Below are 25,449 nucleotides of genomic sequence, written 5' to 3' on the forward strand. Positions count from 1 at the left end.
CATATATAGCTTAGCAAATCAAAGATACATGGCAACATGCCATACCTTTGCTCCAGCTTTGCTTTTATTTTTTTTTTAATTTATTTTTAAGATGTGACATCCCCAGGACAATTCTTACTGTCTCATGCAGGACAGGCAGGTGTAAATCTTGCTGGGTTCCTTCCTAGGAAAAGAGATTTCTTACGTGAAGGTCTCTGGATATAATGTGGATTTGAAAATATATTAAGAACAACAGGTCAGCCTGTTCAGTGAAGGAAGGGAGCTGTGTGAAGGAGCAGTGCTGAGCCACGTGCGGAATGACAGACATAGGGATCCTTGGAGTCTTGGGCTGTGTGATAAAGCTTCACCAGCATAGATAAGGTTGCGGGGGTGTTGAAAATTAATAGAGACGTAGCTGGTGTAGCTGGAGTGACAGAATCCTTGTCATGCATGCAGCAATAGGAGGAAAAGCCGTAGGAGGAAATCCATATTCAATTCACCTTCACAGAAGCAATCAAAGTATTTTGGCAGAAAGCTTCCTCCTGCCAGCATACTTTAGTTTTTGAGGACTCTTTCAGCACAATGTTCTAGTATTCCTGTCTAAGATTAGTTGTGGCAGATGAGATTAGAATCAGAACTTAAATGCAATGCAATTAATCATTGTTGAAAACTTGTCTTCTTATTCCTTATTAAAAAGAATTACTAAGTTTTTGTGGATTTTTTTCATCTGTGAATGTAGTCATTGGAGAATAATTTGGCTTCTTCTGACAGCTTGTGACTGATGCTTTGCAGGGAGGAAAAAAAGGATTTTTTATGGTTTTAAGAATAAACTCTTTGCTGTCATATTTTCAAGCCTTTCACTTTATTGAAGTTTGAGTGATTTAGTTTCTCATCATTTGGGTTGCTGCTTACACCTGAGAAAAATGGGAGATATTGAGGAAGATTTCCAGTAGAAGCAGAAAAATAAAAGTACTAAATGGGTGGTGATTCTCCCTCACATGACCAGAAGGAAAACAAACTGTTTGGCTTTTGACCGTGCTTGCTACTAAACACCCTGTCATAGTGTGTGAGGTGAGTCACGACTTGTTTATTTATAGCCACGGCCAATCAAAGGCGACTGCTCTGAACTTCATTCAAGACCAGCAGCTCTTAGGATGTCTTGTAAACATTTGCTCTCTGAGCAAGGAGCATTCTTCCTGGCGGAGAGCAGCACAGGTGCCTGGCTGGTGGCTCCTAAAACACAAAACAGACCAGAAGATCATTGCCTGGATTATCTAGATTGGTAGAGAGAGACTGAGAATTCCCTTTGACATCTGAAATGCCAGACAGTGAGGATCTGGGACAAGATGACAGGTACTGTACTTTGCTTGTGCTGGCCCTCCCGTGCAGTGCAGCAAGGACTGAGGCTCCATGTAATTAATCTGTGTGTGCTCCTGGGTGCTCAGCCTGAGATCAGTTATCTCTGCATTGTAACCGATCTTCTGCTTCTTGGGGGCTTTGCCTCTCATGCTAACCTTCTCAGGAGGGAAGTGTGAGTCTTAATGTCTGATAGAGGGTAAATGGAGCAGCTCTGAAGCACCTCTTAAACTGAAGGTGAAGGGAAGAAAATACTGTGTAGTTTCTACTGGGTCACTTTTTCCTTCAAAGCCACAATATGTCAGGCATGGAAATAGTTTAGTTGGAGCCATGCTACTGACAGAACAGTAACTCATTTCTGTGAGATAGGGCACTGGGTCCCTTTGAGGTGTGCCTGTCTTTCTGAAGTTCAGCTTTTATTTTAATTAGCTGATAAAACCAACAGTCAGGACAAAAAAAAAAGTTATTGGATACAAAACTTGATAACAATTTTCAAAATACTGTTTTTCTCAAATATGATCCAGCACATTCCTATGAAATAAATGCCCTAATTAAATTTAGCCAAATACTTTTTAAAATAGGTATTTGAAAAGTAGATGTTATTGATGTTTGGCTATGGCAGAGTTTATAATCTAGATTTCCTAAAGTCCACATGGTTTTTCCATAGTCTTGATGGGAATCAAAATGTTGGCTCTAAAATGGTGTTAATGAAATATTTGATGTTGTAAAAAGAGTATTTGTCATGTATGTAGAAAGAGATGCTTATTTTTTTTAGAAGTTAGTGAACAAATGCCAGAATACAGAGGCAAATCTAAGAAATTAAGCAACTACAGGGATCAGAATTGGGCATTTCATTATGGCTTTGGGTTTGATTTCTTCTTCTTAAATTTAAATCTAAAATTTAAATTTATGTGGATGTTTTTCCAGTATGTCTGTCAGTGTGTTGCAAGATGAAACACAGGAGATGGTTCTGGTTGTCTGTTGTAGAGCAGCACATTGAAGCATAGCCCCCAAACTGGATGAGCGTGGGTGAATGGATCCCCAGGGACAACTGGGTCTCTGCTGGGGTGGGGTCACCTACACATTTCCGTTTGCAGGGATATCTGGGTTGTGCCCTGTATATATATGACATAGATTACAATTAACTGTAGTGGCAGGTGGTGTTTTTTCTTCTCTTAAGGAAATGTTGACTCATTACTGATAACCACCAAAGCGTTAATTGCTGCTCTTCAAAAAATGTTTGATGAGATTTCCACTTTGTTCAATTGTTTATTTTTCAATAAAGAAAACTGGAAATATGTGTGACCCTTTAAAAAAAGTTTTCAGCTTTGTAATAATATCTAATTTATTTTGTTCATAATTCTTTCTCTATAAAGGCTTGCAGCAAAATTTGGCAGCTAAACAGAAGGCCTAAGACTCTAAGACCTCTTTTTCTATCAAAGTTGGGAGTTTTTGTTTTGGAAGAAAAAAGATGAGCTTTTCTAAAGCAGTAACCTGGAAAAACATAACAGAGCCCGCTCTGCCCATTTATCATTTTTGAAGCTGCCGTTAAATTAACTGACCCTGATGTTCATCCTTCATTCTTTTGTGTCTTCCAATTTCTTTTTCTGAAATTAATTTGCCTTTTTGTCTCGGTCATAACAAATAGGATATAGCTGGAGAACATTGCTGAAGAAGTGCTAATGAGGCTTGGTGGAGGTCAGAATATTTTCGTCCAAGTTAAACAAGAGGGAATAGAAGGAGGAGCTGTGGGTGCTGTACAGGAGCAATTAATCTTAGAATTGCAAAGGAAGAAATTGTAATGTAAATGAACAGATAATGGTGTAATTTTAAGGGCACACTGAATCAAAGCTTCAGCTTGTATGCATTTAGAGAAGGAGAGCAGTAGTATTTTTGTGGAAGGTGCAGAATGAGCTTTGATCCCTGATTGGTTTCAGTGCACTGCCCTCCTTGTAGGCCCTGCTCAGATGCAAATACTCCTTACATCCTCTCTCCAAGTTCATGTCCTACTTCAGAAAATATGTAATATTGTGTCACAAGTGTATTTCATGAACATGGTTACATCATAGTTAAGTATGTGGCATTGGTCAATCCTCTGTTAGTCATAATGCAAATTATAACGAAAAGCAAAGGAACAGAGGCACAAATACTTCTTAGTAAGGCTAGCCAAAAAGTGAAGAGTTGTGAAGAGCAGGTACCCACTTGAATCTTCTGTTGTGTTTTGGCACATGATCATGGCTGGTAGCAGATGAAGAACAGTGAGGAAATACATGGCCACAGGTAGAGGATTTAAAACAATTTAGCATAAGGAGATATTTTCCCTCAGGAATTCTTTATCATCAGGTCAACTGCAGTTTTGGTGTAAGACTGTATATATTTTTTTTTAATTGACATTTTGTGAGGAATCTAATGATAGTCAAGAATGTATAAAAGACATTGTGAACATTGGTCCTGAAATGGTGGAAATATATGGCTTTAGGAACTCTCACTAATGCATCAGAGTAGTAAGTGATAGTCTACTTGTACAAAATACATTAAAACCCATGGAAAAGAGTCAAAATGAAGTTGTGCACAGAAAAAGTTACAGTCATCTTGTTAGGTAACACATAAAGTAATTTAAAAAAATATTCTTTGGCACTTGAAAATACAGTTTTCCTTTTTTTTTTTTTGTGCAGTTTTTCTGCACTTCAGGGAATACTAAGCTCATCTTTCTTAGCTGTTTGACTTTGAAAGGCCTTGAGCTAGGAATATCCCAGCTGAAGAATGAGGAGGCTGTGAAGGAGGAAAATAAATTGATTTTGTGAAAAAGCACTAAAAGAGTTGTCTTTGCAAGAGAAAAATAATTCCAAAAGAATTGCTTCCAACAGCTGGGCAGACCTGTTTAAAGGTCTGCAAAGGGAACTTTAGAATGATCTTGTTGCTTAGTAAGGAGTTTCCTTATTTTTCTGAACTAAAATATCTCTTTTGTGTTTGTAACAGTTACAAATGGGAACCTGACCTGAAAGATCCCAGCCCTTGGACCATCTTGGTAAAAAGGGCAACAGCACATAGTAAACAGCATTATAGTCTTTGCTAAAGAGAAAGCAAGTCAGTAATAGTATTTACATAATACTCCATTCTCATGCAAAGAGACATTTAAAAAAAATCTTAATGGCAGAAGTCATGAATTTGGACTAATGGCACTTGACTGTCAGATGATGCTTTGAATGACCTCGAGCTGCAGTAGTAGCTGGTGTTCTCCTCAGGGGGGCTGGGCAGGAGGAGTACAGGTCAGAGGAAGGGTTTCCTGTAGGAGCTGCCAGTCTGCTCACCAGAGTCTGCCCACAGGAGCTCAGCCCTGAAATGCCCCAGTTTAGCTGGACTATATTTTGTTTGTCTTAGCAGGACATCCAGCAAAAAGTGACAACATTTAATACTGTCTACTGTATTGAGGAACTCGTATACTGGAATCACCTTCGAAAAAAGCTGGAATTAACCAGTTTGGTTTTGGTCAGCTGAAGAAATACAATGCAGCTCCTTATTAAGACTTCCTAAGATGACTGATGTATTATACCTGAATAGAAGAGATGAACACATGCCCTCCAGAATAAAATCTTGTTAGTAATGGGTCATTTTTTTTCATTTAAGCAATCTGTTGGATAAGATGAATTCCCCCTGTCTCTTTGCAGAACACTTCAGTGTATTTTTATAAGAGTAAGTTTGTTTTCATTTTCGGAAAACTTTATTCTCAACTAGTAAAATAAGCAAAAAAACTACTTTAATTTATTGGATTGATATTGTTTAGCAGGACATCAGTAGTAAAATGTTCCCATGTCAGTTGAAGAGAAGAAAATATAATTATGGCTTTGGTTTAACACTCTGTGCAAGGAGTATATAGAGTTAGGGATGAAAGGTTGCTTATCTGTCACATGGCCCCACCATTCTGCTGTGCAGTCCAGTGGGAAAGGCTCATCCAGCCTCATCAAATGCTGATGATTTAAACATATTTCTTCTACAGTAATATTACAAAAAAATCATCTTGGTCAGAAATAAAAGGGGGAAAGCTGTGAAATAAGATTTTTTTTTAGTTTTTTATTCCCCACCTTCCCTTGGGAAAAAAACCAAAACAGGAACAGCAAACTGGACAGATGCACTGTTAATAAAAAGCACAAAATGTAAGTGTCAGATGCAAATAGACGAGGCTGGGAAGAAAAGACTTCAAGAGTTTGAAAAGCAATGTTACACAGTGTAACACAATTCATTTAGTTCTTATAAACAATGTATTTGAAGTACTGGAGGTATGATAATTAAAGGTGATTTTTGGATGGGAAATGTTAGCTACTCTTTGAGGGGGATAACTACATTTTCCAGCTTCCATTTAAAAACAAGATCTGTCTCTATATCGTAAGAGATTCAAAGGGTGCCAAAGCCTCAACATTGAAGGGATGGTCAAGTGTGATCTGTTAAAGGATGTAAGCCACAGTACCACATGTTAGTGAGCCTAAATCTGTGCAGCACCTGTGGATTGGCAATGGGAAATAGGGTGCATATGGATATCTACAAGCTGAAGAGGTTTCTGTTAGAAAAACTTTGCAATATTTGGAGCAAAAAGGTGGAAGATGAAAATTCTCCCCAAAGTCTAAGAATGGAGTGTATTTGTAGATGCATCCTGGTTTTGTTTTTTTTTTTGTTTTGTTTTGTTTTGTTTTTTGGGTTTTTTTTTGTTTGTTTGTTTTTGGGTTTTTTTTGGTTTTTTTTGTGGAAGTCTTTGATGCAAGGACAATTTTACATGGTATCCCAGTGATTCATTTAAATTGCAGGTCTTGTTAACTTGGTCATGGCCACATGACACAAATACAATTATTTTAGTATACTTAATGATTGCATAGGATCCAAAAGTGGCACAGGATAGAGCCCAGTTCTACCTAGTCACCTTTAAAATTAGCCACATGGGTCATTAGGATGCTGTGCTGTGAGTTTAGTAGTGCTGCCATTCTGTCTTTCCACATAGTGCACATAACATTCACAAATGTGTTACATTTTGTGTCCATAAAGCTAATCAATAGTGCATTGTGTTCCAACAAAGTTCAATAGTAGCTTTTAGAGCTTTTGTCATTGGTACTTTAATATACTTAACTGTGAAATTTCCTTTTAACACTATTTTATATTTTGGAAAGAAAAAGGGGTGTTTCTTTTCATTTTCAGTATATGTCCTCCTGAAATTGCTATGTAAAATAAAACATTTACACAAAACTTTTTAGTCTAGATACTATTTTAAATCCCTTATCTCTGTACGTTAATAATTTAGAAGAAAAATTTTAAAACCTAAAACCTAATTTTTTTGTGTAAGTCTTCAGGTATAAAGTGTGCTTCAGAGAAAAACTGTACCATTATAATCACTCCCTTTTGCACTGCAGTGACTTCTTTCTTACAGCAGAAACCTGTGAAAGCTCTGAAAAGGTAGACCTGCTTGACTGGGGTTTGCCAACAGTTTACAGCCTGGATTTCCTTTGAGTTTCATTATGAACTCCTGGTTGCCTGTTTGTCCTTTGATATCCAGATCCCTTACAGTTGCACCATCCTATAGGTTCTATATATTACCTTTTTAAAAATTACCAAATAGCCATATTACCTATATTTTGATGTACATATCTTTGGGAATGTAACTTTTGGTTCTTCCACCTTGACTACTACATTCCAAGTTACCCGAAAATTACAGAGTGCACAGGCTTCAAATGTGTGTGGTTACAGCTGGGAAATCAGGAGGGTTTAGAAGCTCTATAATTACAAACTCTATGTTTATGTGGGTGCAGTCCTTCTGATCCACCACATTATGGTGTTCTCTTGTCACTGCTGCAGTTCTGAGTAGCGTATCTGCATGAAGATACATAGAAAAGTGTGTGCACATATTCAAAACAATCCAGCACATCACGAAGAGATCTTTAAACCAGTAACATGAGATCTGCTGACCTTTCTGAGAGAAATGTGATGGGGCTTTGCTTGAACAGATGTCTAGCTATGAAATGGGAGCATGACACCATCAGTCATTTTTAGCAAACATAATGCCACTGTCTCTTCTGGCCAGGGTTTGTGACTGTGATCAGTGGGAGCGTCTGGGTGGTAGAGTGTTTTGGGTAGGTTTTTTTAACAATTACTAGGCAACAGTTTATATATTTGCTCAGTTATAGAAATGATGCAATAGGCAGTCAGAAGGATGTGAGTAATTTATTTTTTCTGAACACCCTCAACCCTATTGATGGTAGTTTTAGAATGGAAGTGTAGCACTGCATATCAAACTAATAATAAGTGATGGGAGCATAAACTATTATTCTTTCTAAATTACCCACAAAAGCCTTTGAAAGTATTCAGACTTGGCTGATTACCCCCAAAGGAGCACCTGGGCAGCAGTCCCCAGAGCTGTTTTGGCAGCAAGTATAGGGTTCACATTTAAGTAATGTACTAATATTATGCTGAAATAGATTTATATTCTTGGTTGACTTATGTCATAGTCAGGCACTCCACATTCATCATCTACATCACTTCACGTGTCTTCTTTTTCCCTTTTTATCTTTAAATGTGACCATTGGAAAATTAAATTCTCTAGAGTATGCATCATTGTGTGCTTGTTTCCTTTTGATCTAATGCAGGCTTCATAGTTCCCTTTGTTTTTATAGGGCCATGACATAACCCCTCTGTCTTTGTGTACATACATTTTATGTTGTACATACAACTATATGATGTACCTCCTTTCTTTTTCACTCCCCCTTCACCAGGATCTGTTGCTTCCCCTTTGTTCCAGCCTCTGGACTGTGTGTAACACTAGTATTTGAGTCAGCTCAGGGTAAAAAGACAGGAAAGATAGATATCACTAAGGCTGGTGGTTGTTGGGAGGTGTGAACAATTGGAGGCAGCATGTGCATCTGGTGGTCACACCGAAGATCAGCAAGCTGACTTTCTTACACCTCTAATTGCCTAAGATCAGAGTAAGGCTTCCAAATAGTCCCTGGTGTTCCTTGTAAAATAGAAAATTGTGTTGTCTTACGATTTCTTGTGGCCTAGAAGCGACTGCCAAGTACTCTTTTGTGGAGTTCAGTAGTGTGTTTGCAAAGTTTTGAAGCAAATTTCACCTATACCATCCACTCATCCACTCCTCTTGCTTGTCTTCTTGTCAATGCACCACATGTGGACCACAGGGCCAAAGCATATAGCAAGATATTTTATCTGCACTGCAGCTCATGCTTTCAAAAACTTGTCTAAAGAAAGCATCACTATCACCAAGCAAGGCTACTGCAGAGAACTTTCCCTGCAAATGTGCACTTTTTTGTCTTAATTTGCATTTTTGTTTTTGAATTGTTACTAGTTATGATTGTGACTTGTTATAGCTTCTTCTCTTTAATCTATATTGTCTTTATATTAGTGGTATAGTTTGCATTTTTATTGTACTTTCTGCTTTTGTATTTCCCCCCTCTGTTTTTACTATCAGCTTTAAATTATTAAATTGACTATCTACAGTTGTCCTAGGTATTTACAGTTGTCCTAGGTATTTCAAAGGTCTAATTTGATAGCAGGCATCAGGCCTGTTCATTTTTTCTTTGTGCTTCCACAAAGTTCTACTTTGATTGTCAACAATTTCAAATAAAGGGTAGGAATAAAAGTCTGTGTAAGGATTTTATTATTCAGAGCAGTGTCATAATAGTAGTTTTCAGTAATGGAATAAATAGGCAGCTCTTAAAATACTTATTATTAATGCTGTAAAATGGTTTACAGAAATTGGAAGCAGTGTTTCTTTAGGGGAAGTAGCCTATCCATAAGAATTGCAGTTCCTGTAGGCCAAAATGCTTGTATAGTACTTTCCTGAAGCCACTAATTATCACAGATGATGGAAAATGAAATCTCTACTGTGGGTGGGATGCAGACAGTTCTGTGTAACATTGCTCATCCGTCCAGCTGGGTTCCTGCAGTGATCTCTATGAGTTATGTTATGGTTTTATTTGCATCCTCTGTCACAGACAAATATCTGCATTCAATACCTTGCATGGCTGGGAAATCGTCAAAGTCACCTAGTCCAAGACACAGGGCTCTTATCCTATGCATTTCAGGTGTGCTGTTTAAATAGTTCAATGTTTGTTTTCCTCAAAAGGGAGAAAAAACCCCTCACCCTGCCTATTTTGTAATGTAAGAGGAAATCTCACCACTACAACACTATAAATACTATAATGCAGTCAGGAATAGGGCACCAGTTTTGAGGTTCGTCTTTAATGAGCTTTGCCCCGGGGCTGAAACCGCAGTTCCACGCAGGTGGCGGTGCCCGGGCAGCGTGGTCCTGTCCCCGCCGTGTCCCCTCCGCCCCTCCCGTCCCTGGCTGGTCCCCGCGGCTGTGCCACCACCTCGTGGCGAACGAGGACAGCCGGGAGGCAGGGAAGGCTCTCCGCGGAGCATTTTTGACCGAAATCGTGCCTTTTTACAAAAGCGACCGTGTGCAGCTGATAGGAGTCGGGAGTTTGACCTGACCGTCTGTGTGTCCCCCGAGGGCTGTGCACCGACCCGTGTACAGCCATTTTTTCATCATGTAGATTATTTATCTTGTAATTCGATCTACCTGGGACAAAATGTTTACTGTTAATGCATTAGTCATGTAATGGGTTATTTATCTCTGTGAAATGACCAGAGTTGCTCATGGCTGGCTTGCATTCGCTGTGATCAAAGCTCTGTGTACTCAGCAGTGTGTTATGTGAAAAGTAACTTAGTAAAGCTGGTGTAGAATTGACTTCAGATTCTCAGTGTTTGCACGGTGGTTTGTCCATTCTTTGTACCAGTTTGACTTGACACTGACTAGCCTGTGCATGTCTTTATTATTATTTGTTGTTTCATAAACCAGCTTTGTTGTTGATGCTCTGTTTACTCCACAAAGGTATATGATGTGGCCATTTAAGCTCAATATTGGATAAACTGATCAGCCCCAAATGTGATAGACACATATGCCTCTGTCCCATGGTTTTCCAAAAATTCTTTGGTACAGGTTTTTTTGGGGGGGGGGATTGTTATTTTATTAAAAGCACTGAACAGTCATAAGATAGCTTTAGAAACAGTCCTTTCAGTATAATAGAAAAATGTAAATTCAATAGGAAAATTAATGTAAACATCAAGACTCCAAGAGCAGTTTCTTTTTCTCTAGGTTGGGTAGCAATTTCATCATCATAGTTTGCAGAACAAAGTAAAAAATAGAAAAGAAAAAGCCCAAAGATTAAATATATAAAATGAAATTTATTAATATGTGTGGCCATCTTGTGGCAATAAAAAGTACTGTGGTATTTTTTAAAAGAAAAAATAGTATTTAAAAACAGGTTTGGGATCAGTTGCTTGATTTGGATGACAACTGTGCCTTCAACTCAATGTCTTCATATGACAAGAATGAATAATTTTTTACGGACTGAAAACTGCTACTACTGAACAGATTAATATTTTTTAGTTAAAAAGATCCAATTAGCTCAATATAAAATACAAAGAAACAAGCACAGGTGTCTTTAGCATAGCAACAGCCATTTTACATGATGTTTTCTACCAGTTTCAACTTCCATATGAGCTGTAACCAAATTCGGGTATTTTTGTTTTTTTGTTTTACTCAGCTGGAAAGTCACCGATTCCAGTCAAGACTACAGACTCAGAATAAATCAGTGCATTTCAGAAACGCTGATGAGTTTATTTGTATTTCTTCAAGAAATGTCCCACTTTAAGGAACAAAACCCTGGCAAGGTAAGCACTCCCCAGTAAGATTAATGGTTCTATATGATTTAATAAAAAGGTGAGATAGATTTAGAAAAAAAATCAAATGAACAAGCAAAAAAAAAACAAAAGAGAAAAATGTACATTCTGACACATTCAATCATGAGTTTCTGCTAACTTTTTTTTTTTTCTGTGAAGAACATGGGTAGGTAGTCAGTGGGAAAAGCTGTTCACAGTAAACTTTATAGCAATACAGTCCATCCCATTACTGCTATTAGAACTTCACCAGTTATTCCATGAACTTTTTAAAGGAAATTTAAAACACCACAATTTAGCTACAATTTATTAAAAACTTGAGAAAACAAAAAAGTAAATAGGCATGTTCTTAAAAATAAACTTTTTTTTTAACTCAAATAACTGTAGTTTCCAGGAATAGCTGCATGAAGAGAGTTTCTCATACTTTATTGTGGCAATTTTTCATCTATACACTAATAGTTGGTGATTTTCCCTTTTTTTACTAGAAAGACTGAGCTGGAGAACCCAGCTCATGAAGAGGCAAGCAAAAGTAAGGCTTTTTTTTCCTCCAGGTTGGAAGTATACCATTATTTCGTTCTAGTAAAACGTGAAGCAGAGGTTTTTTTCCCAAAGAGAAATATAAATAAGTAAATTTATATTATGATAACAATAGATGAAATTTTTGTATTTGTATTGCTAAATACAGGTTAAAAGAAGACTACAGGATTTCTTCTCCTCTTTTAATCTCTTAGTTGCCAGAAGGTCTTTCCTAAAAACAAGCCATTCAGAATTAGCAAATAGAAAGTATGTAGTACCACACTCAAATATTAGCAGTTAAGATTGAAAATACAGAGGAGCAACTGGATGAAAAAAAAGAAAGTTATAGAAGAATGAAAATTATGGAGAAAAAATTAATAAATTATATAAAGAGCAGTTGTATGTCTGGACAATAAAGTTATATTTAAAAGAAGTTCATAGTGAAGTAAAGAAATGTGGTAGCAGTATTGTGGTGACATGACTGTAACTGTATGTTAAGAGATATCTAATACTAATTTAGAAATTATAATGTTGATAGCATGTTTTTCCTTCTTTTCCCTGACCTCATTCTCTAAGCCATGCCATTATTTTACTGGTATAATTAGAAGCAAATTAGACAGTAATGCTGTGTGCAAAATTTCTTTGAATTAACCATTTTATTGCAATTCAGCTCCAAAAGCAAATGGATCCTTTCTGCAAACTTTCAACAGATTAGTTGAGCACTGTGCAGTGGTGAAAAATGCACTGTTATGTCTCAGTCACCATAAAGGCCAAATCTCAAATTTTATGGTGAAAATTTGGCTCAGCCGTGTCGTTAACAGGGGTATTAGAGCAGCCAACAAGCATCAAGAGATTGCTTGCCAGCATATGAGAGAAAACAGTTTCACAAAGTAACACAACAGGGGAGAGAGCTGTAGCTGGAGGAAGGATGTTTTGCTTTTGTAAACATGCAGCAAGCATGCACTGTAATATTGCAATTACTGAGTTGGGTTTTTTTCCTGCATATAAAGTGTCCAGCCTATTTTCATGCAATGAAGGTATAATTTCTAGTAATATTATCAGTAAACATGAGCTTGTTAAAGCTTTACAGTAAATGAATAAAAATAGCATGTTTTTATGGTAGAAGAGGGGATGCATCCCTAATTATCCAAAATTGACTGTTTGATGCTTATTTTCACCAGAAGTGTTAAAGGTAATTCCCAGTTTTAAAAAACAAACTTCAATTTTGCACTGCATTCTAGATTTAATTAGCATGCAACATCTTCCTTTTGCAAAATGATCAAATCATTTCAGTGAAAGTATTAATGGTGTATTTTAATGTTTTTGCCAGTTTTGCCTACTAGTCTGCAGCATATGTACATTTTTCACTGTCTTGGGAAGTTACATTCCTGGAGTTGTCCTCTCCTATGTCTTGTGTAAGTATGGTCTCTTTTCCAGTCATGATTTGTGTATGTGTGTACTGTTCATTATTTGGTCTCTGTGTAGGGACTGTTTATTTATTTGTTTATATACCTGTTTACACACTCGTGCAAGTTTGCAGAAGACACCAATCTCTGTGGTGCAGTTGACAAGTCTGAGAGACAGGATGGCATCCAGAGGGACCTCGACAAGCTCAAGAAGTGGGCCCATGAGAACCTCATGAGGTTTAGCTAGACCAAGTGCAAGGTGCTGCTCCTGGATCAGGGTAAACCCTGGTATCAAGCCAGGCTGGAGGATGAACAAATCCAGAGCAGCTCTGCCCAGAAGGATTTGGGGGTGCTGGAATGGCTGGACATGACCCAGCCATGAGCACTCACAGCCCAGAGAGCCAAACATGTCTTGGACTCCATCCAAAGCAGCGTGGGCAGCAGGGGAGGGAAGGAGGGGATTCTGTCCCCCTACTCTGCTCTGGTGACACCCCACCTGCAGTCCTGGGGGTCCCCAGCACAGGAAGGACATGGACCTGTTGAGTCCAAAGGAGGGGACATGGAGATTATCAGAGGGCCCTAGCACCTGTCCTGTGAAAAGTGAGCAAGCTGGGGATGTTTAGCCTGGAGAAGAGAACACTCTGGGGAGAGGCCTTTCAGTTCCTAAGGAGGGCTTTCAAGAACGCTGAGGACCAACATCTGAGCAGTGCCTGCTGCAATAGCACAAGAGGTGATGGTTTTAAACTGAAGGAGGGTCAATTTAGGTTAGATATAAGAAAGAATTTGTTTGCAGTTTTTTGTCGTTCAGAAGTCAATTTACAAGTGTTTTCAGTGTGTTGATTCTGGCACAATGTTGCATAGTCACTTCTGTCAAAGTTGATATATCAAAATCAGACTAAGTTAAGGTAATGATAGATGTTATAATGACCACAAATTGTGTCTTACTGATAGTCAAAAATATGTCAATTGGTATGAATATAATGATATTTTCTGTAATAAGTAAGAATGGCTTCTCAAAACTGGATTTTACCTTAAAAGTGTCTGACATGGGCATTCCACAATGCATTTTTATGTAAAACTAACTGTATTATGTAAAGTTACTAGTTATCTTATGCAAAGGCATTGTTTAAATTTTTAGTAGCTTCTTGTACAGCAATATTTCAATACCATTTTTTTCTCTGTCTTCATTTTTATCACAGTATTGTGTGCCTTTTTATGTCCCTTCCTTAAGTGCAATGAATTTGGACAGAAACTGTGCAGCAAAATAAAGGCTGTTTTGATGAAAGTAGATTTTGGAATAGTGGAATATATCAACCAGAAGAAAAAAGAGAGATCTGGTGAGTAGTTAATTATAGTCCCATATATTATTATATAATATTATTGTGTTTCTGTATGCAGAGCATTTCATTCACCTTGCAGAAAGTTTGGTTTGTCCTGAGAAGCCAACTGTAGAGATATTTCTTGCTTTGAACCTGGCTACTGTTATTAGCTTTATAAGGAGTAACAATGTATGTCAGATATCTGGGTTTGATAATAAAGAAATTATTACTTCATGGAAAGAAACAAGGCAAGCTCTTTTTATGTGATTAGATGTACTGCTTATAAGTTTTCAGAAAAAAAAAAAACAACTTGCTGTAAGCTTGCAATGCTTATCTCTCTTCAGATAAGGCAAACTTTCCCAGCAGAGAGAGTCATTCAAGAGTCTCAAAATAAGTACACAACAGAATTTTCAGTAAGAGACAAAACTCTGTTCCTTTATCTAAATCTGCCTTGGTTTCACTCCTTCCAGCAAAAAAAAAAACCTGTTTTCTTCTCCAAATATTCCAAAAGCATATAAGAATTGCCACAGGATAGCAGCTACAAATTAATCCAAATTTCTATGTGGAAAGGGGAGGAATCATTTTTAAACAAAATCTTGCCTATCTCACCCAATATCTTTGTAATACTGGAAACTTTTAGATTTTAAGCAATAAAGCTATTTCAAGGAAAATCTGTATATGAACAGTGCTAGTTTGTTTCTTCTGCATGCTCCAGTTTTGGTAATTAAACCTTTGCAGTGTAGTCACACTACTTTGCAGGTATTCTACCCTTTTAAATTAGTGCTACATCAGTAGACTTACTATCTGCTTTAAAACGTGCATTTCTTGTAACCATTATACAATTCATTATACAATGTGCTGTTCCTAGACCCAAGGAGAACCACCGTGTGTCTTTTCCCCTTCTCTTACATTTAATGTGATAGTAATTGAAAATAAGGAATAATGCATTGGAAATTTTCTTTCATGCATTATTCTACCTGTTCAGTTTTTAAGTGAAACTGGCAGAGATAAAGATCAGACTATAGTTTAATAAACTTCATAAGCCAGCACTGGGAAAATGGTTGAGGTTAGATGCGTTCTTATCTGCATTTCATCCTCCAGTTTAATTTAACACTGACAAGTTCCCTACCTTGCTTTGCTTCTTGGGTTCACCGCATGGGCTCACAAACCTTGTGTTGGCACAAGAGAGGAAAGAGCAAGTTGCAGGAAGAAGCAACCAAGGGCACTTTGGCTGTGTTTTTCATTTTATATTGGTTTAAAAGATTCTCAGACAGAGGAGGCAAAATTTTTATCTCTGCTTATCTGTAAAGAGCAACATTCTACCAGACTTCAGAGGATGCTTTGTATGCATATTTGCATATGACTGTGAATGCAGGGTAGCTGGGTGTTGGTAGAAGAAGGGGTTTGTAAATCAAGATTACATGCAATTATCAAGAAAATTGCACGTTCTCATGTAAAAGTAATGTGGTTGGATATTTACACAGCCTGTTCTAACAACATGTTACACCTGTGCATTTTACCAGCAGTGTAGTCTAAAAGAGAGATATCTATTTGCCAGGGCAGATGACTTTCTAGTGAGCAACAGAGACTCCTGAAGGAAGTACAGTGCAGGTAAATAGATCTACTGGAATGTATTCAGAATAACATTCTTTCCCCCACTGTGGTTGCTGTATTTTGATAAGCAGCCAGTCTCTCAGTCAGGCTTGTTTCCCTGGTAGCATAGCACATAAATGGTGCACTGTGTCAGCAGGTGGAGAGTTATTGTGTACACAAGCTGTGTGACAGAGAACACACACTGAACCTGGAAATCCATTGTCATGAGTAGGATAAAAAATATATCTTTTTTCTTTCAGAAACAGCAAAAACAAAAGCCACAGAAGATGACAGTGAATTAGACATATCAGCTCTGTGTCCTAAGGTGACTTTTTTTCAGTCAGCCCTGTCTTGCTTTTAGAATCTATATAGATAATGGGAGGCTATCTAGATTGCTGTCTCTGTTCTTCTGTGGAAGACTTTGCCCTCCCCAGGAGGCTGTGTTCCTGAACTAAGCAGTATGCTTTAGCAGTGATTCATAGTCTCCACCTTTAGCCTTATACTAACCAACCTACTGCATTTGTGACTCCTGGCCTTCAAGGTAATGGTTTCATTGGCCTACTGAGCTAAGAATGTGTTTATTTTGTATTGGCTGTAGAATGATTGTGTTAATATTTAAAAGCAAAGGTGGTTACTTTTATTTCCAACACTGAAATTGCAGTTGATTTTTATCAAATTAAAATACAAAAGGGAAACATGAATAGGAAACTGTTGTGGTTCTATGTAATTTGTCAGATATTTTTGTAATCCCTTGTCTAATTATTTTCAATGATGGTGCAAATAAGTATATAAAATCTTTCTAGATATGTATGAGAACACTCAAATTTCTCATTTTTCTTCTAGTATTCTAAATGACTGTATGGCAAAGGTTTTTCTGCTATAATCAAAATACCAGTTGATATTTTAAAAATCATTTTAATAGGAATTATTATGTAGTATTTGATCAGTGGTGTATAAAGCCTGACTTTGACAGGGATAGCTTTGGAGGGGATTTTGTGTTGGGAAAAAAATATCCCATGGGATAAAAATTTGTATCTGACATAAGTAAATGCTGTTCAATAAATTGGTAATGGATAATAGGGGTTTTTTTCAGCTAATTTTTGATGGTCTTATAGATATTGGGCTGTTTTTTCTGGTCCAAGTTTACTCATTTTGTTACATTATGCACATTTTGTATTTGCAGGCTGATTTTGCTTTTATTACAGTAACTGGAATTTTCTATGCTTCTTTAGTATAATACAGCCTTTAGTTATTACAAAGAGGCATGTTTCACTTATAAGCACTGCATAGTATTTTCATGTTTCTTCAATTAAGGCTAAAATAGGAGGTGATTTATGTTGCTATGACATACAAGAGGGGTTTTTTTCAGTCTCTAAGCATTGGCTTTCTGCAGTGTGATTTTTTTAAAATATAATAATACCATGTATGGGACTATTTTCTGTGTAGGTTAGTCCTGCAATTGTTGCCAAAGAGCTGTCAGTGTCTGACACAGATGTCTCAGAAGTATCCTGGACCGATAATGGGACCTTTAACTTATCCGAGGGGTATTCTCCACAGACAGACACATCTGATGGTATGTAACAGCTTCATCTATATCATCACTGGACTCCAGATGTGCAAGGTACCTCAAAATTATTAGACAATTTGAGGACAGGTTTTGGCGTTGTTACTTTTCTCTCTGAAACTAATTTAAGGTTAATCTTAGTGTTTTGTGTAGTTTTGGATACATCTTGTGTAAGAACTGTCCTCATCTTAAAAATGTTAAAATACATCAGCAAGGGTCTAAATAAATAAGTAGTACTGGGTAAAACCAACACATTCAATAAGTGCTAGATGTAGCACTCTCTTCTGCCAAACCTTTCAAGCAAGTAAACCTTTTAAAATTACTACTAATGCCTTTGTGGGTAAGCTAAGCAAATAAAAGCTGAGAAAGAAACAGTGAATACACTGACTTGTTAAACAGCCAATTAAAGAAAGTACTATCAAGTTTTACTACTAGACATGAAGACAGCCAGCAATGACCCTATGAAGACTTAGACTAGGAAAAGATTCTCAAGCACTTGGCTTGATCTTGACCAGAAAAAAATTCTTACTTTTTATCAGTAAACACTTTGCTGGAATTCTGCTCATCTTGCATTTCTCCTAGGAAAAGCTCCCTGTAAATGACAAGCAGGATGATACTACAGGCCAAATTAATAATTTCAGTATTTTCTTAATATTTTAAGTTGTAAATAGCATTGTATGATCACAGAACCGTAAGTTGTAAAAAGCAATTGTCATTCATCTCATCTATCTTCCTATCTAAAGCAGGTTCAAAGCTCTTCATTAAAGCTTTATGAAGTTTCTCAGGGCTGTGACCTCTTGAATTCTGAACATCTCTAGTGGTAGAGATTCAGCAACTTCCCTGGGAAGCCTTTTTCAATATTTGCTTACCCTCATGATGAAGAAGTTTTTTTCTAACACTGAGTCAAAATTTCCCATGTTCCAGTTTGTGTCAATTTACTCTGATCCTTTCACTGTGCACTTTCTAGAAGCGTCAGGCCCATCTTCTCTCTACCTTCCCATTCAGTAGTTAAACTGATCCCTCTTTGCCACCTTCTCTTGGGCCAAACAAGGCCCATTCTCTCAGCATCTATATACATCCTTTCTCTAGCCCCCTAAATAATCATGCTGGCCCTCCAGGGGGTTCAGTCCTGTATGCCATTGTCTGTCTAGGACTGGAGAGGTCAAAACCAGGCAAAGTACTTCATTGGGTACTCTCAGTTGCTGAATAGAGGAGAAAAATCCCTTCCACTGACTTTCTGCCTTCAATTTTGCTACTATGGCTCAGTGTGTGGTTGGCCTTCCTTGCTGCAAGGGCATACCACTGACCTGCTGCCCACAGATCTTTTTCTGTTGCCCTTGGCCTGTACTGCTGCACAGGGTATTTCATCCTAGATGCAAGACTTCACATTTGGTTTTGTTGAATGTCATGATGTTCCTTTTCAGCCTGTTCCTTTCTCCAGCCTATTGAGGTCCCTCTGAAGGCATCCTCACCTCCAGAATATCAAATACACCTGTCCTGCAGCAATTCCTTTCTGCCCATGAACTTGCAGAGTGCACTCTAGCCTGTCATCCAAGTCATTAATAAAACCCTTGAACAGTGCTGGTTCCAGTCCCTGTGACAGACACCAATAACCAGCCTCCAGCTGCACCTTGTGTCACTGATGAAGCCTTTGACCCCAGCAGTCTCGCCACTTTTCCACCCACCTTACAGTTCCCTTACCCTGTTTGCTCATCAGCTTGGCTGTAAGGATCATGTGGGAAACTCTATTCATAGCCTTGCTAAGTGAAAAATAACATCAGCTCTTCTTCTCCATGGAGCATTTCAGCAAATGGGACACACACAGAAGTACAAGACCTAATGGGATGCATTCAAGGACTGGCTCATCTCCTGTCAAAGCTCTGTGCATTCAAGCCACCACTCTGCATGCAGTACAACCCTTCCTCCTCACCTTCCCAGCCTGTCTTTCCTAAAGAAAATGGAGAAAATGACCTATGAGTCATTTTTAGAATTTTTTTCCTTAACCTTTATGAATGCTCCTACAACAAGCTTCTATTGCTTGTTTTCATAGAAAGTAAGTTCAAACTTTTTACCTTCTCATTCAAATACTTGATGAAAGTATTCACTTGTGCTGATTTAGGCCTCTTCCACAAGCCATGTATTCCATGGTATGTTTTACACATTTATAATAACAAATATTGTGTCATTCACTAATGCAGCCATTCAAATCTAATGTTGATTAAATCTTGCTTTTTATCCTCTTGACATGAAAAAATTCTGATCATCTGCAGAATTTCCATTTTCTGTTTCCTTTTTAATAGAAGCATTGGCCAATAAAGGAAAAAGAAATTAGTTTTTACATTGGTTTTATATCTTTTTTCTTTAAACAGATAAACATTCTTTTTATTACTCCATATGCATGTTAAAAATTTGTAACACATCCTTCCATGTTTACATATTTGTAGTTTGTATATATTGTGAAGAGAAATAAATTTTAGGACTTCATGTGGTTGGTATATTTTGAAATAGCTGTGCTGAGGATTTGTATGGGTTGTTTCATAACAGATACATACCTAAAAAAGTTAGCTAGTTAGCTTTAAAAAGTTATTTTCTTCAAATAGTTAGGTTGATACCAGCTGATTTGTGGCACTAGAATTATGACTTCAAAACTATTTTGTTTTAGATGTCACAGAAATCTCCTTCCAGTAGAGAACTACTGGAGTAGGGATTAGTAAATGTATTCAGAGGAACACTTGCTACTCGCATTGTTACATCTGGCTGCCTTTTTGGGAAAACTTTTGTGAGTGCTAACACTGTTTTCTTCTGTTAACCCTGTAATAGATTTTGACCGACCTAGTGATCATGAAGAAGCTTTTGCTCGAGATCTTTTAGAGTTTCCCTCTTTAGAAAATGGTGCCGGCACAAACGATGACGATGACTCCAGCATCGGTTTGCCCACCCAGCAAAAACGAAGGAAAGAGCAAACTGATGTCAAGGTGGATCACGCTTCCAGACAGGGTAAAGAGAGACCATCCACTGCAGGGCTGTCCTTGCCTTTGACCAGTGACCAAACCTTTAATTTAATGAGTGGAATTGCTGGCGATGTCATCACAGCTGCAGTGTCTGCTGCCATCAAAGACCAGCTGCAGTCCCTACAGCAAGTTCCCTCACAGGCAGCGCCCAGCTTGAGTGAGGAGACAGACACAGAGGAAGCTGATGATTTTGAACTGCTTGACCAGTCTGAGCTAGAGCAGATTGAGAAAGAATTGGGACTTTCACAAGGTCAAGAAACAGAATCCCAGGAAAAGAAAAAGTCTTCAGGCTTCCTTTCAAATCTGCTTGGAAGTCATTAACCTTGAAGTTACAGCTGGCAACACAGAAGAAACTAAACATAAAACACAAAAAAAAAAAACCCATCAAATACTACAAAAGAAACAAAAAAAAAAAAAAGAGAAAAAAAAGAAGAAAATTCTGAGCTGTAAGCTTTAACTATCCCTTTAGATGTGTTGTAAAAATTTCCCTTATGCAAAGTGAATTAACTGGATAAGTATCAGCTAATACTGATAGTTTAATGTTTCTGGTAGTTATACCTCAATGTAATAGCATGGAGATGAATTCTCTATCCACTGTTTGGTTGCAGATGCGTGGTGAAAGTCAGTTGTTCAAAATAGTTGGGGGCAAGGTTTCTTTTACCTTTTTGCCAACCATCTATTTTGGGGTCCTGAGCCAAATTTCCAATACTGGCAGTCTATTTACTCTAGTTTTCCAATCATGTAATACAATTAATGACTCATATTGTGAGGGCAAGTTATCAGAGGGCTATGGTGAGATTAACTGCATCTCACCTCCTTCAATCCTACCAAAAAGTATGGATCCCTGCAGTTAGCATTATGTGTAGTGCACCTACTGTATATGAAACACATGAACTGGCACAACTCAAGTTTAATTATGTGTGCAACACTATAAAACCCCCTAGATTTCATACTTAAAACCTTTGAATTATTTTGGATATGGTAATGCATTTCCAAGTTTTTTGCTGTTATAGGCTTGTAGAGTTGTGAAGTGGCATGTTATATGACTGACCACCTGCTGTGTTCCTTGATGGAGTCTAGTCCTTGGCAGTGTTGCCCATGTGAAGTCAGCCAATAAATCTTTATGTTTAAAAGTTAATATTGTGTAAACTGAATAACCTGTTTGGGAGCAGGTGAGGGTAGTTATTGTTTGGAGTAGAGATTAGAGATTAAAAAAAAAAAAAAAGCAAAAAGGCTTTTTAGGTGCCACTTCCTTAATTTGAGATTCTGTAGGTTTTGGTTTGGCTTTTTTTCCCATGATAGCTGCTTCCACTTGCAACAAAAGTTGTGTTGCAATGTGATGATTTTAATATACTTAGAAGCATTTGGTGAGGTCAGTTGCTAGAGAAGACACTCAGAATCTTCTTCTTGGCATATAATTTAAAACAAAAAAAGAACTTGTTTAAATTATTTGCCAGTTTAAAGTCCACACATGCTGAGTGAGTGGCATGGGATCTCAAGCAGATAACTTATTTTTCTAGGGCTTTTTTGTTCACCTGTGACAAAACTGCATTGCAATACCAAGCAATAGTAATCCAAGAAATAGGAAGAAATAAAGCTAGTTTTTTTAATGTGATGTAAACCATTAGCAAAGTTGAGGGACCATGTCAGCTGCTACTACTACTCAAGTAAAGTTCCATTTGCTGGCATTTGAAGAGGTAAATACTGTCATCTAGGACCCTCAAAAAGTACAGCAACAGATGATAAAAATCTTCCACTAACATATATGTGTAGGTAAACCTGTGTTTGAAATTAACTACATTTTGTATTTTTTTTCCTTTTGAGGTGGAAGAATAGGCAGATAGCCAAAAAGAGTTCAGCAAAAGGAAGGATGCCGAGATGTTTTGACACTAGCTTTATTGTTGCTTGTGCTTTTTGTGTCAGTAATGCATATTGACTGTGTTTGCTGTCCTTTACCAGTACAAGGGTAAGCCTGTGCCTTCATTATCAAATACATTATGAAATAAGTGGATGCTGGATATAGATCCCACAAGACGCAGCTTTCAAATTACAATATCTCAATACCTGAGTTTCTGGAAATCATTAGAAAACATGGCCCACATCACATCCACAGCATTAGTTGCTAAGTTTCTTCTTTAGCTTTCACCAGGTTGTTCCTCTCATTTGGCAAAAACAAATTAAAAAAAGATCAAATACCCAACCAAAATTAAAAAAAGCTTTTGTTGGAAAATCAGTGAGTTTAAAAAGTTCTCAGAAGACTTAAAAGCCTCATCCTTGTCGCCAGTTTAGGATAATCTGTAGAGTTAAAAGAGTACAAATCCAAGTTGCTGATGAAGCTTTGTAGGATGCCAAACAACTGTGTGCTCCCTTGTCCAGGGTTACTGGTGCCAGAAGGGGAAACAGGCTGTGGGACAGGAGAGGCGGCAGGGAGGGAGCAGTCCTTCACAGGCTGTTCTGGAGCAGATTGGCAGGACAGGCTAGCTGGCTGTCAATGGTGGCATTGTAACAGCGTGCACTTTATTGTAGTTTTATGGAAAATACTTGTGGTTATGAAAGTATGTAACACAGAGGCACTCTTCTAGAATAATAGATTAGATCAGAAAGAAAAGCAGTTGGAGGAGTTTCTCAGACTTTTTGTAAATTACCCATTTTCTGGTTTCAAGATAGGTAAATACATTGATTTTTCTCCAGTAAGACCCTCATTTATTTCTTTTTCAGAAAGAAAAAACCAACCAAAACTTGAATGAGTAAATCTTTAAAGTTAGGGACATAGTTGCTTATCTGAGACTCTTTAGAGAAAAAAAATTCTAATTTTTTTTCCTGCTGTCATGATAGTCAATTACATTCAAGCCCCTAAATACTTTGTAATGGGAAGGATGTAATTCTGTAACATTTAATATTCTTCCTCAGGTAGTAAAAAAGATGTCTAATTTTCTGCAAGAAATTATCTCTTCTCTTCCACACAACCACATATAAGAAACACTTTGCATGGACACAATACATTCCACTGGCAGCAGTTCGCCAGCAAAACACAGAGAAAATGTTTCTCTCCTTTGTGGATCCTTTCCACACCGCCCTCAGCTGGAAATCCCTTGAGAAAACTACATTTTACTGTATTATAGCAGCAGCCAAGAAATAGCAGTTCCTTAAAAATGCCTGTCACAATGGTCTACAGCGTCTTTTCTATTGAGCACTGTTGTCACCTTCCCATCCTTCAAATGGAATGCCAGGGCAGGAAGACAGGCAAGGGGGTATAAGGCAATACATAGCTTTGAAACATACAGCTTTTCCATGGAAAGCTTCCTTGCATGTCATTTCCAGTCAGAAGGCACACAGGCAGCATAGAGGGCATAGTGTGAGCCAGTGCCATGGGGTAAGAGTGTGTGATCCTGCCCTGGGACTGGTGCTGCTTCTGTTGTGTGTGTGTGCTCGTACCTGGCAGCAAAGGGCTCACCCTCTTGTGCCTTGCAGTGGCTTCTTCATGCATCCTGATTTAAGAAAAGGACATATGTCAGGGCAGGGATGCAGGTCACTCTTTTGTACTCAGAAAATTTCCCCTTGTGTCAGTACATGAGTGACAGCATCACCATCAGATTGGTGGCCTTTAGTGTGTCAAATCCAGTGCAAAGCCACCCGTTCCCAGCACAGGGGGTTTCCATGCATACGTACCACGCCCCTACTGACTATTCTTCTGTTTGTTAGTGGAAAAAAAATACTATTCTATGCAGAGGAGGTTAAATAATTGTAACCCAAAGTAACAGGATCTGAAGAGATACTCGTTCTATTTGTTCTGTGTTCATTCTGCACTTTTTCCAGGCTGTCCCAGCCTTCTGAACAAATAAATCCCTGTAGTCTCCACGTCTGTTCTCAGCACATGAGCAGCGTCGCAGTCTGTGAGTAACCCCCACGCGGGCAACCAGAAACTGGAGAATTACAAAATGTCCGTATTTAAGTATTCTGCAGCACTTTACCTGCCTGATCACTGTTTTGTAAACATGGAACTATTATATTGATTGTTTTAATAAATATGTGTTAGTTTTTATCTTAAATCATCTCATTGTGTCTTTGCTCCAAGAAATGGAAATAAACCCTATAACAACAAACGGGGTGACCTTATCACTCTCTACAACTTCCTGAAAGGAGGTTCTAGCCAGGTGGGGCTCGGCCTCTTCCCCCAGGTAACCAGTGACAGGACAAGAAGACAGTCGTAAGCTGGAACCGGGGAGGTTTAGGTTGGACATCGGGAAGGATTTCTTCACGGAAAGGGTGATAAGGTACTGGAATGGGCTGCCCAGGGAGTGGCGGAATCACCGTCCCTGGAGGTGTTTCAGGAAGGACGGGGCGTGGCATTTAGTGCCATGGTCTAGTTTGTGGATGCCATGGGACAGAGAGAGAGAAATGGCTAGCGTTTTTTACAGAAGCTTGTGAGAATTTTTGGGGTGTTGTAAGGATGTGATAACTTGTTAAGTATAAACAATCTGCAGGTGGTGTTTTTCTACTTCGTCTTTCTGTTCTTCTCAAAGACGGTGTATGAGGAAGGTGTTTTTATTAGCTAGCCAATCAAATATAATCTATTGTATCACTCTATAAAAACCGCACGGTTCTCTTGAATAAAGCTTTCCTTTTGTTCTTTCTACAATTCCGCCTCCCGCCTGTTCCTGTGTCATTCTCGGCGCAATAGTGACATGAGTTGACACGGCGCTGTTCGGCCACAGGTTGGACTCGATGATCGGAGACATCTTTCCCAACCTGACGGATTCCGTGAAAACAATAAAACAAACAAAACAAAAAGAAACGAAACAAAACCAAACCCAACCAACCGAAGGCGAACACACCCCCACCACGGGCAGGCACGGCCCGTGAAGCGCCGCTCCCGCCGCCGCCGCCGGGTCCCTTCCGGGCGCCGCCCCTGCCCCGCGCCCTCCGGCCGCCAGGGGGCGCGCGCGGGCCGCTCCCGCCGGACGCCG

At 38.4% G+C, this 25,449-nt stretch overlaps 1 protein-coding gene across 1 annotated transcript in view; it reads left to right on the forward strand.

Moving 5' to 3' along the window:
- RETREG1 (reticulophagy regulator 1) overlaps positions 1-25,121 on the forward strand; it is a 65,038-nt gene extending 39,917 nt beyond the window's left edge. Inside the window, exons 4-9 of the mRNA XM_066559614.1 lie at positions 10,941-11,067; positions 12,920-13,004; positions 14,195-14,332; positions 16,168-16,232; positions 17,354-17,480; positions 20,292-25,121. Coding sequence (XP_066415711.1) covers positions 10,941-11,067; positions 12,920-13,004; positions 14,195-14,332; positions 16,168-16,232; positions 17,354-17,480; positions 20,292-20,803 — 1,054 coding nt within the window. The 3' untranslated portion in view covers positions 20,804-25,121. The remainder of the gene's footprint in view (positions 1-10,940; positions 11,068-12,919; positions 13,005-14,194; positions 14,333-16,167; positions 16,233-17,353; positions 17,481-20,291) is intronic.
- The last annotated feature ends 328 nt before the right edge of the window (positions 25,122-25,449 follow it).

This window comes from Molothrus aeneus, chromosome 1 (genome assembly GCF_037042795.1).
Source record: "Molothrus aeneus isolate 106 chromosome 1, BPBGC_Maene_1.0, whole genome shotgun sequence".
In the NCBI taxonomy this organism is placed as follows: Eukaryota; Metazoa; Chordata; class Aves; order Passeriformes; family Icteridae; genus Molothrus; species Molothrus aeneus.